The sequence below is a fragment of the Centruroides vittatus genome, unplaced genomic scaffold (assembly GCF_030686945.1).
Source record: "Centruroides vittatus isolate TY-2023 unplaced genomic scaffold, ASM3068694v2 contig_3127, whole genome shotgun sequence".
NCBI lineage: Eukaryota > Metazoa > Arthropoda > Arachnida > Scorpiones > Buthidae > Centruroides > Centruroides vittatus.
The window spans coordinates 1-12,960 of NW_027122015.1; the positions used below are offsets into that span (position 1 = coordinate 1).

Genomic DNA, 12,960 nt, shown 5'->3' on the forward strand with positions numbered 1-12,960 from the left:
AAACGAAACGGCAGAGTGTTCGTATTCGTCCAAGAAAATCGCTCGGACAGGTCGATTTTATTTTCGAGGGGACATCTTTTGCAATAAAGTTTTTGCGATTCTGAATACAACAAAAATTTTAAAAACTCATTTATTTTGTATTGTCTAAACAAAGATTTATTTCGAAAAAAAATGTTTGTTTAGTTAATATTCAGATTCGTAAAAACTTTATTGCATAAGATGTCCCCTCGAAAATAAAATCGACCTGTCCGAGCGATTTGCTTGGACGAACACGAACACTGTGCCGTTTCGTTTTCGTTGGCCCACCCTGTAGAATACATTATCTGAAATTATTCTTTCAGTATGTAATGAATATTTTTATATAATAAAATTAAATTTTCTAGTGTTTGATTTTATATATTAATAGATAACTTTGCATAGAATGCTGACTTTGCATTTTATCCAAATTTTACATAATAACATTTATCCATACTTTGAGAAAAGCTTATTTTTCATATTAGGAAAAGAGACTAAACAAAGGAGAAATTTTTCAGAATAATTTTATTTCTCAATATTATACAAAAGATTGCATTACTTAACTCATTATGTTAATAATTTCAAGATAATATTTTATGGAACGGAAAATATAATTAAAACTCTAGAATAAACACTGCACATAGAATACTGTTAAATGTTTTATATTTTCATTAGAAAATAGTAGCTAAATTAAGAAAATTTCTGTATACTTCAAGTTTTCAAACTATCAAAAATTTGAAAACTTGAAATCTAGATCGGACTAGAGCCCTCTATAACGGGCTATGGTAGGACGGAGTCGTACCATCCTGTTTCTCGGCGAACAGGTCGGTAAGACCCACCCCACTGTCAAGAATGGCTAAATTTTTATGATATCCCGACTCGTCGATTGGTAATTAATTGTTAGTCGAAAAAATAATATATTTAATTTTATAAAATAATCGATTAAATTTAAATTTTGGTTTCTGAAGTAAGTAAATTAACGAAAATTTCATTGAAATAGGGGGCGCCACTTCAATGAAAGTTGTAGACGTGAGGTGAGTGAAATTCTCGAAGTTTTTGCCGCTTTAATTTTAATACCAAATTTGATAAGTTTTGGTGTCAAATAGATGAGGAAAATGCGTCAAAATGTTTTGGTAAATATCTATTCAAAACTGTGATGCAGCATTTCTTCATTTTCATAATTAACTTTCTAGAACCAATCTTATTGATTAAACAGGATACACTTTCGATTGAAGTTTACCTTTAGGTTATTTATTTATACATGTATATAACAGCTAAGTGCCTAAATGTAACCTCATTTTGCTTCCTATCTTTACTTCTTGGTATGAAGATCTTATAACATTTGAATATGGCTGGTAAAAACAGCTGAAAGCATTTGTTTTATGAAAAAACAGTTAAATTTACCGGTTAATGTTACCTTAGGTAGCCAAGATGGCAGCTTGTCTCTGATTCCAGCAAACAGAAGAAACAGTGTGGATGCACGTTCTAACTTAACCTATTCTAATAATTTGGTTGGCAATAATTATGGTAATTTATTAGAATAGGTTAGGTTAGAACGTGCATCCCCACTGTTTCTTCTGTTTGCCAGAATCAGAGACGAGCCTCCATTTTGCCACCTTAGGTAAATTTAACCGAAATAACTAATTGATGGATCAGAAAAAGGTTTTTGAGTTGTAACATTGAATAAACCTAGTTATATATTTGCAAGACTTATTAGTGATGATTATAAGTCATTGAAATAGTTCCAGATAGCTGTTTTTATGTATTCAATTGTAAGATGACTGGCAAATACACATACAATGTCTAAATCAAATTGGCACATGTTGAGGGTTTTGACGGAGAAGGTCACTGTATCAAATATGCATCTGATGTGCTACTAATTAACCAGTTTTGGTTACTTTGGTAATAACCAAAACTGGCAAACAGCTATCCACATTATTGAGGAAGAGAACAAAACATAGGAAGTGGATTATTTCATAGATAATATAGTAGATGATGTAATTATATATACTGCAGATTAGTGGGCACTGACCACTGGAGATTTCCTCCAGTGGTCAGTGTCCACATCTGAATTATACAGATTTTCCTGAATGCAGTTCTTAAATAATGTATGTATGTATATTAATACCATATATGTTACAGTGCATATTAAAAAAAATTAGAATTATTTGTCATTGTTATCAATGACAAACTACTACAGATTTTGTAGTGTGTTCTTGACTTTAGTATAAATGGTTTGGCCAATGTTATGAAGGGAGTGGAATGCTATACAGGTATCTTTTGATTAACTCTGCAAAATAAATTGCGACAATCCTTTATATATATATATATATATATGCGCCAAGAATTTTAAGTAATGGCTTGAAATTTACCAAGCAAAATACATGCAAATGCTGAGGAGTGTTTTTTGACTCAAAGTTGCTCACAAGGTGATGATATTCCTTTCATGATGATGCTGTACTCCCAGAAGATGAGAGCCAGCCAGTTACTTCCCTGCCAGTATTAAAAATAGATGTATTACAAGCTCCACTTGTTCTACCAACTTTACAAATTACATTATTTATAAATTCTACACCCCATTGATCAAAACATGCTCATTGCCAAGGCCTAGAAAGTCATTTTGCTTGTTATAGTAGAATTTATGTTGATAAGATAAAAACTAATACTGTTCACAGGATTCTTGATAACTTTTTCTCTAACAACAGTAACTAATGCAAGTACAACCATTTATTAAATATTTACTTTGCATTCATTTTTTATTTTGTCCTAAAAGAGTACAGTTCCATATAAGAAAATTTATTAATATAGTGAGCATTCACGGACAAATTATATATTTTTGCATTGATTATAATATTTGATTAACACAATTTCGATATATGCAGTAACATTGAGGGATTAATTAATCACATTAATCAAGGGATACCTGTAGAAAGATTTTATTTATATTCCATACAAAGCAAGGGTGAATAGATTATAGATAGATTGGATTATTTGATTCAATGATTATTGATTCATTATGTTTCCAGTAATGTCATATAAATTAGGTGGAATAAACAGAATGGTGTTTGATGCAATGAAAATACTTTCACCTGCAAGTGTATTCATTTTATTGTAAGCCAAATAAGGAAGCAGATACTATGAGGTTAGAGATTAAGCATTTGATATTAATTGAAAATACACAACTGTATATAGATTCTAAAAGAATTTATTAAGACAAAAGTATGAAATTTAGTAGTAGATGAAAATTAAGTGATCAATCACTTGCTAGTGTTTATAGTAGTAAAATAAACATAAATAATGTTATAAAACTTTGTGTATGTTTCATGGCCTTCAAAAACATTTCAAAGTTACAACAATAAGTTAATGTTTTGTAATGACTTTTTAATGTAATGTAATCTCAGTGAGACATTTTGGTTATTGTTCTTTACTAAAATAATCTCTGTTTATTTGGTACATAGATAAACTATAGTTTTCCTATTATATTAATAAAATAAAACAGTTTTGTTTAGCATTTCAATTATTTATTAAATATTTTATAAAATTTTTTATTTTGTTTTTTAGCGATACAAGAAGAGCCTTTGGTGTAGAGCTGTAAATAATTATTTATGATTACTCTGAATGTAGACTTATTTTATACTTAATGCTTTTACGAAGGTTTGCAAAATTTACTCCCTTTTTATCAGATAATCATAATAAATCAAATGAATTTATAATATCTGAGGCTTATTTTACATGGTGCACTTGTGAACTGGATGGCTTCAAGAATAATGTAATTACAATAAAAAATGAAAATACTGAATCCACACTGATTGAAAATAATAATGATTGCACTTTTGAATTTCACATATCTAAATTTATTGAAGAAATTAAAGATGACAAATGTCATATTTTCTCCAAAACTGATGTGAAAACAAAAGATTTACAGATTGAAAATATTTTAAGAAAATTATATATTTGTCCTGATTGCATTAATAAAATTAAAAGAAGAAAATGTCATCTATGTATAGAGAATACAGAAAGTTTTTGTGGCATTTGTACAATAAAAGAATATATTCATTTCAAGTTAAAAATGGATATCCAGTTGTTTTCTTATCTTGTGATAGAACTAGAAAGGTCTCCTGCATTTCGTGCAGCAGTTGTGAACAATTTGTATCATTTTTATAGTGAAAAGCATTCACGTAACCAGTTGTTTCAGAAGATATGTGATATTTGTCAAAATACTATTGAAATAGTGAAAGTATCTGTTCTTATTTCTTGGCCAAAATATTGCTTAATGGATAAATTATGGTATGTATTCATTATTAATTTACTTTTAACCTAATAATAATTAAACTATGCTATAATATATTTTTTACTACTAAACAATAAAAATTCATTTTAAGAATTATTGTAACTAATCTATAACAATTAATTTCACAAGACTATTTGAAGTTGGAATTCATTATCATTCAAATAATTTTAAATTTGGAATTTTTAGAGTAATTTTTTTTTTCTCTGTAGGTAAATGGAATATTTAAGACTTGATTACTTTTTAGATATGAAATATCACATACAGTAAAATATCCATTGCCAAATATACAGGATATTGCAAAAAAGTATTCTTCCTGGAAATGGGTGATAGAACTTGCCAAGAGAAGCAAAAAATGTAGAGTAACATATATGCAAATTTGCAATAGTTACTGAAATATTTAAGGTTAAAGCTGCAAATTTGAACCCACTTTTTTCAGGAACTGTGTTATAGTTATTGCTATTTAAACTATCATTTTAAATATAAACATTTACTGAACCGAGGTATATATATAATATAAACAAACATCACTAAGCCCGACGAGTATATAATGAAATACCAACCTTAAAAATCTGGCTATAAATTGGCTAATTAAATGATTGATATAAAGTAATTTGATACTAGAGGTAGACGTTAGGTGCCATCTCTTAACTAAGTTAATAATTATACTTTAAGTAAATATTAAATAAATTTAGAACCTCTGGAATAAAAGAACTGACCCTGGGCAGGGCTTGAACCTGCAACCTCTGTTTGCTGTGCAGCGCGCTTGCCAGTTACGCCACCTGGATCCCGTGCAAGTCTTCGATTCTAGAAGTATATTAATTTAGATATAACCTTACTTGGTTAAATATGGTACTGGCTGGGGACGACTCCTATGTCCATGGCCTAAGAACAACAACACAACGGCACTCAGCCAGCTAACATACTACCTGGCGAGGTATGTATATGATATAAACAATCACCACTAAGCCTGATGAGTATACAATGAAATACCAATGATCGCCTTAAAAATCAGGCTATAAATTGAACTGGCAAGTGCACCACATGGCAAGTGGAGGTTGCGGGTTCAAGCCCTGCCCCAGGTCAGTTCTTTTATTCCAGAGAGTTCTAAATTTATTTAATATTTACTTAAATTATAGTTATTAACTTAGTTAAGAGATGGCACCTAATGTCTACCTCTAGTAACAAATTACTTTATATCAGTCATTTAATCAGCCAATTTATAGCCCGATTTTTAAGGCGATTGTTGGTATTTCATTATTTACTGAACCAAAAAATGTTTTAAAATGAAAAAAATGCAATAGTTCCTACTTTATTTCACATGAAACTTTCAGTAAAACGATGTCTTCAGGTTATTTTAAATCTCAGTTTTGCCAGTTTAGAATAGAAAAAGTAACTGCAATGCTTTTTATTATTGCTTTTCAATCTGTTCTTCCATTTTCAGTCATAGGTCAACAGTTGGCAGGTCTGTAATGGTGGCTCATTCTAGCATTGTTTGGCAAAACTTTAACATTGAATATTTTGGTGACTATTGCAAATTTGCAAATATGTTACTCTACACTTTTTGCTTATCTCAATGAGTTCTATCACCCATTTCCAGGAAGAACCACTTTTGTAACACCCTGTATAAGACAAACCATTTTTATGTTGTGTACTGACTGATCAACCAAACATCCATTAACTAGAGAAATTTCTGTTTTATATTTTAATGATAAAATAAAACTATCTTCTAGTTAATAAATGTAATTTCTTCATTTTATTTACAATATTTTTTAGAACAGAAGATGTATTTTGAATACTTCCATTAAGACCGACTGTTTTTAATTAATATTCAAGTTGCAAATAAATTTATTTGACTTTTAAAAATAAAGTTATAATTAGATTATTATTATTTTTTTATTTCATTTTTTTTTAATTTTTTAGAAGGAAATTGCTTTGTAAATTCAAATCATACAATTTTGGGCTATATTATGGCTAATTTAATATTTGGAAATGAATAAATTTAGAATATTCTGAAGAAAAGATTGGCCCAGAGTAGGAGTCAAACCTGCAACTCCTGCTTACTGTGCATATGCATTGTCAGTTACACTACTCAGTTAAATTTAATAATAATTAGAAATGAAATTAATTTATTTCTAATTATTAAATTTACGAGATGATGATATAACAGCCTTTCTCTAGCCAAAGTACTTTATATCAACTTATGACTGTTTTGCAATACTTATTGAATCTGGTTGTTGTATATGTTGTTCATAATAAATTCAGTGTAATTAAATGTTTGACAATGATTAATCCCAGATGCTAACTTTGTTGTGTATATTTTGATAGCTACAGGATAGAAATATTGATGTTTTGCATGTAGAAAAATGCAAACAAAGAACATATCTTAAATGAAAATAAAATGTGTAAAGGAAGCTCCTCAAATATAAATCCTATTCAAACTGCTTCCCTTAATTTTCTATGAAGTTTTTCATATAAAACTCTAGTACTTTTAGATTATATGTCCTTTCTCAAGAGTAGTGAGAAATGAATATCTTTCATTCTTAGCAATTATAAGTTTCTTGATGATCTTTTATGGGTGTTTAGGAGAAAAACATTAAAATTTTCTAAAAAAGCTTACTTCGAGAAAAGTCATTTGAATTAGATATAGTTTATAATGTGATAAATGCTATATTTTCTAATTAATTTTTCCATTTATTAAAGTTTAAAAATTATATATATTTGCATCATCTTCAATGGTATATTCTTCCAGGTTGTTCAGTTGGAGTAAGAAGTAATTTTCATGGAATAGGGGTCAAAAGTTGGAAAAATGTACCAACTTTGATTCCAGTCCTCAATATAAAATTACATTTAAACTATAGATTTAGACTAAAACCTACATTTAAGTATAAAAGGTAGTCTGATGATTTATGAGATGATAATGAAAGTCTTATAATACACATTTACTGTTTTAGTAAGTTTACTATTTGAATACATATTGAGCTTTATTAAAGAAATTAGAGTTTAAAAATTGAGGAATTGGTGTCAGCAGTTGTGTCCTCTACTCCATAGCCTTTTATTCTTCTAATGATTATTATTACTTTTACAAATACAATCATCACTTCTTTTTGTTAAAGTAATTCTATATCAAATCTTAAAACACTTAAAACTAATAAAAATTGATAGTGTAAATTTTCAAGAATAAAGTTATTTGATGAACTCATTTGTGATGTTTTGTGGAAAATACAGTTTGTCTGAAAACTCAAAATTGTAGAAGTTTCTTTTTTAAAAAATAAACAATGCACATTTTCAAAACTCAGTATGTTTCCTTCAACTTCCAGACACAGTTACATATGTAAGTATACAAGCACAAAGAAATACAGTATACTGTATTTCTTTGTGCTCACTGGAACATAGGTGAAAATGTCATTGCTCCATGAAATAAAGAAAAAATCTTAGTGCTCTTCTTAGTCTTCAAAGATGCCTGGAATCTGAAACATACGGAGGATCTACTTAATAAGTGTCACGTGTCGTTTGAAATAATTCTTTAATAATTTCAGACTTTTTGGACACTTGAATAAATTGCAGAGAAAATTGTAATTGTCTCTGTAATTTATTCATGTATTAATTTTTATTAAACTTCTGTTTATTTTTTAAAAGTTTATTGTTTGTGCTTAAAATATTTTAAAATGTATAATATTCACTAAAAATTTTGTTTGTTGAAGAAAGACAACTTGTGTCTTCCGTTTGATTTTAAGAGAATATTCTAATTATTATTTTATATTTAGGAATAAAAGAATAAGTTTACTTGTTAATGAAAAATGTGAGGTGGAAAATGCCATGTCTTGGCTTTCAACACTTGGTGGTGCATATTCGTCATTGGGTGATTACTTTTTATATTGTGTAAGTATCGTAATTTTTAGTAATGATTTATTGTATTAATTGCAAAGAAATCAGCAAATAATTGCCTTTTCTGAAGTTAAAAAAGTGAGAATAATTGATACTACTACTTTTGCCATATTATATACTTATATATTTTTATTTCCATTTAAATAATGTTTCATTTGATTACTCAGTATGTACAGTACAGGGTGTTCCACTGAAAGTACCCAATCTGATCTGCTTATAAAAATTAACAGTTATATAGTCTTTAAATATTTATTTTAATTGTATATTTTGTAATTTTATATTTATTGTTACTTTTATTTCTATTTTATATATGTCGAGAATTTTTTTTGTTTAATTTTTTCAAAAAACATCATTGTTTGATTTAAGCATTCTGTCACCGAATATAGAATCAAGACCTGAAGATCTCCAATTGCAGATCAAAAACATTAGTCAAAAAACTTTTTCAAATTAACCCTTACTAGAAAATAATTTTAAGGCTTTTGATTGAAGTGTATATCATTCCAGTCCAATAAGAGGTGCATTATCTCTTATAAAATTGCTTTTAAAATTCTCTCTGGCTAGAAAATTTTGCAAAAATTTAAACTATAAAAATGTTACAAATATTATTTTTGTATTTATGTTCAAAACGTGTAATTAGTATGAGACATTTTGGATCTAGAAAATATATTGAAGTCAGTCTTATCCAGTTATCAAAAAATGTTGACAAAAAAATTGGAAATTAAAAAATATTTTTCTTTTAAAGATTTCTATATTTATTTTTATATAGGCAAAACAAGCAGAGAATATATCATTACAGCAATTCAAGCTAGCACTGAAATTAGGGGATCCTCTAACAATTGCCAGATGTAAAATATATTTTGCTATGAGTTTAGTTCAACAGGGATATTATACAGAAGCTAAAAGAATTATTAGGTAATTTTATATTTGTTTCTTGTGTATGACTTTGTAGATTGTGTTAATATCACTCTTCATCTTGTGACTAATATTTTTCTATTGATACATTTAGTAATTTCAAGTATTCTTTTAATGTATACATACATTTTTTTTTTCTAGGATTAAAAGTGAAAATATCTTTCAATTATATCTATCTATAAGTTGCAGCTTCCATTCAGAGTCATAATGATGACTAATGGTCATGTGTAGTTGATACAGTTATTTCTGATATTTAATAACTCTTAGAAACTGATTACTTGAATAGAACTTTATCATAAATAAAAGTGTCTCTGTCCTTAAAATCATGAACAATACTAATTTAAAATACTTTCTATTTGCAATTATGTAAATTAGTTGTTAGAAGATGGACAATATCTTGGTCATCTATGTGTTTATATCAATCAGTTCTTATAAACAGAATCTTATGACAATGCCCCTAATACTACGTTCGCACACAATCCACGACTCACTTTGACCTCAATATACCCACAATCTCGATTGTAACTGTTGCCAGTCGAACGTTGAGCTGTTCGCACAGGCAGTCCGCTTGAGAAGAACCCAGCTATTACACGCGATGATAAAACTGGCATAACTACATGGTTAGTCATGAACATCAACAAACAAAATGGAAGTTTTGATTAGAAATAAATACTTTTTCTTGCCATATATCTAATAATAGACAGATGTCATCGTCTCTCCAAATATCTTTTTTATTTCTCTGTTGATAGCCTGACACGTGTTCTGCAGCCATCTTATATTTTCTCATGTGCAGAGGTTTATGGGAACTCTTTTATGACTGGATCTAATTTCAAGAACTCTCGAGTCAATTGCAATTGAACCTCATTTCAGTCGAGATTGAAACAGTCGAGAGGTTCCACCACGGCACAGTCACCTACCTTGATCACAATCTAGATTGAAATACTCAGTGCAAACAGGGTATAAACATTGTGTGAGTTTTTATGCTACATAAGCATTCACTACAGTAAATTGTCAAATTGTCACTATTGCCTGAAATGACAAATCCAGATGTTATCAATAATATGGTATTTAATTGATATAGGCGAACATTAAAATAAAATTTATTTTAAATATTAACATATGTAATGAACTAAATTACATTATTCATATTATGACAAAATGCTATAAACTTATTTTCAGCTTATAATTAAATTATAATGTTATTTATAATCAGAGTTGAAAGTGTATGTATATACACATAGAAAAATATATCATTGTACTAATGTTACTCAAAGCAGTATTACTATGAAGCAATGCCTAAGTAACTCTCTACAAGCAATCAGCTATCAATCTACAGAAAGCACCAGAAAACATATTAAATAATAATATATTTCCATAAGCACATTGTTATAAAGACTTTATAATTATTTCAAACCCTTACATCATATATGTACTTAAATGCAAAGATATTGTTTTGTAGGTATTCTGGCATTCTTATGCAATAATACTACAATATAGCAAAAATGTGGTATCAGTCTCTAATGCATTGAAAGAAACATTACCTGTCTGTCATGTGGACTAGTTTGAGAAGTGTGACTAACAGATCCAATTCAGACGAGTGATGATAAAACAATTCTCATATTTATTCATAAGACTACGTGTGTGTTCAATCAGGAAAATGAGCTTTCCTCAATCCGATATACATTATGCAAGTTTTGGTACAGGTACTTGACTGTTTTCAGGTTATATCATCAAAATCTGAATGAGAATTTATTATACCCAATATATAATATTACAGTACAATCTGTATGGTGTTAAATTATAATGGTAAATGTATTTTGTTGATATGTTTATCTGAGTTTAAAAAAATTGCATTAAAAATCTTGAAATTAACAGATTGCTAAATGCAGCTTTACACTTCATTTCCTCGGTATTATTATAAATAAACTTGCAGAAATTTTGTATATTTTACAAGTACATACACAACACAATCAGTAATCCAACATATGGGACTAGAACAGTATCAGATTAAGGAGATTGCCAGATTTATTGGAAAGTTACACATTTTGATGAATTAACAACTTAAACACAATAAAATTGTGATTAAATATGAGTTTGATGGTGTGGAGTCAACTGTTAGGGTAGATGCACACATGCAGCATGACAACAAAAAACAGCAGCATATATACACAAGTGGCAATCTGCTAAGATTTCAGTGCATGCATACAGTATTTAAGATGCAAACAATACTGACACTGTTGTTATCCTCATTTTTACAAATTTTGTTTTGTGTGGCTTGTTTTATTTAACTAAAAATTTTGTCAAAAGATTTGACCAAAGATTTTGGATTAGAGAGATTTTCTTAGATTGAGAAAGAATTGTTGTGCAAAATACTTATTCTTCAATTAAGATCTCTTGATAAAGAGTAAAATTTGTTTGTTCAGTATTGTCCTTTGAATTAAATTATAAATGTATTTGTGTATAATTTGTGTTAAATTGATTATCCTTTCCCTTTTTTATTCTAATGTCAGTTATCTCAGTTAACTGCATTGAACTTTCCACCTTTAAAATAATGTGATTCTATGTTGACTGAGAAATGAAATGTCTAGCTGACTCATACCTTTTCTTACATTTAATCCTAGCTATGACATATAAGTAAAATAAACAAAATAGAATCAACAACTGTAGTGTAGATAATCTTAGTGAAAACACACTACATGTAGTAGATATGTATCCCTTGGTGTAGACACAAGAATTCTCAAGCATCCTCTCTTGTAATTTTGTCAGTATTAAAGAGGTGCTGGACCAGAAAACCAGTGGTCAATCGATATATGCTACCTTGCCAATTCGGTAACATTATATTTCTGGATGTATGTTATCATACTTATATTTAATTAAAATGCAATAAATTCATTGTTTTTTCTATATTTTTTGCTTTATAAACTTCCACTTGTGTAACTAGTATAAATTCCTGTAATTTAATGAAATGCCAATAAAGCAGGATTTTACCAATATTAATCAAAAAATTTTATACAATATTAGAATAAATGCATTTAAGAATTTCTTTATAAAATATGGAAAATTTTATTTATTAAAGTTTTGAATTTTTTTTCTCCCTTAGGACACAGTATGCATTTTCTCTTACGAAGATGGGACGTCTGGATTTTAGACTTGCCAACATGTGCAAGGCAATCTGGAACAAATTGAAGTATCTAGAATCTGGTGACAGTTTATCATCTCATGCCCAAGAAATATAAAAAAAATATTTGTGTACTACATAATCCATCCCTAAATTACTCCTTAGTTGATTACATAGGATAGCATGTTAATTTAGTTTTGAGAACATTGATTAGATGTACAGTACAGTACCTTTAAATGAATATGCAATCTGGGAAATTATTGTTTTAAAATTTCATATTTAATTCTTTCATTAAATATAAGATTTTAAAGCAGTTTATTAAATATTTTAATGTGATAGAATATTTCAAAATATTTCTAGTTAGGCAATAAAATTGTTAAGTTAAAAGGAGAGAATATTTTTATACAAATTCAAGTTGCATTTACTATTTCAAATTGTCATATAAATTTTCACAAATACTAAATGTAATATAGCCTAATGCTCTATCTAGTCTGGCCTCCCTAAAATTTAATTCAAAGAATCATTTTGATTTCTCATTAAGTAAAGAAAGTGAATGTAATAAATTTATATTTTGTCTTTCAAGGATCTAAGTATAAATAAAAAGATGGTAGAGAATTAAATTTGAATGCTAAATTTACAAAATTGTAATTTATCTCAGTATGGCCTTCCCTCCCTGAATATTTTAAAAATATATTTTTATGAATATAGATGGAAGGATAATTACTATTTGAAAATATGA

General features: G+C 28.3%; 1 protein-coding gene across 1 annotated transcript; it reads left to right on the plus strand.

Moving 5' to 3' along the window:
- The first annotated feature begins 998 nt into the window (after positions 1–998).
- LOC136973277 (uncharacterized) lies at positions 999–12,854 on the plus strand. Its single transcript, XM_067267991.1, has 5 exons — positions 999–1,049; positions 3,577–4,302; positions 8,071–8,185; positions 8,958–9,103; positions 12,204–12,854. Exons 2-5 carry the CDS (start codon positions 3,656–3,658, stop codon positions 12,337–12,339), a joined length of 1,044 nt encoding a protein of 347 aa, XP_067124092.1. The 5' UTR covers positions 999–1,049; positions 3,577–3,655; the 3' UTR covers positions 12,340–12,854.
- The last annotated feature ends 106 nt before the right edge of the window (positions 12,855–12,960 follow it).

Coding starts and splice junctions, on each gene's coding strand:
- LOC136973277 (XM_067267991.1), top strand. CDS start 3,656: ATGCTTTTACGAAGGTTTGCAAAATTTACTCCCTTTTTATCAGATAAT. Junction 8,186..8,957: donor GTGATTACTTTTTATATTGT/GTAAGTATCGTA, acceptor ATTTTTATATAG/GCAAAACAAGCAGAGAATAT. Junction 9,104..12,203: donor GAAGCTAAAAGAATTATTAG/GTAATTTTATAT, acceptor TTTCTCCCTTAG/GACACAGTATGCATTTTCTC.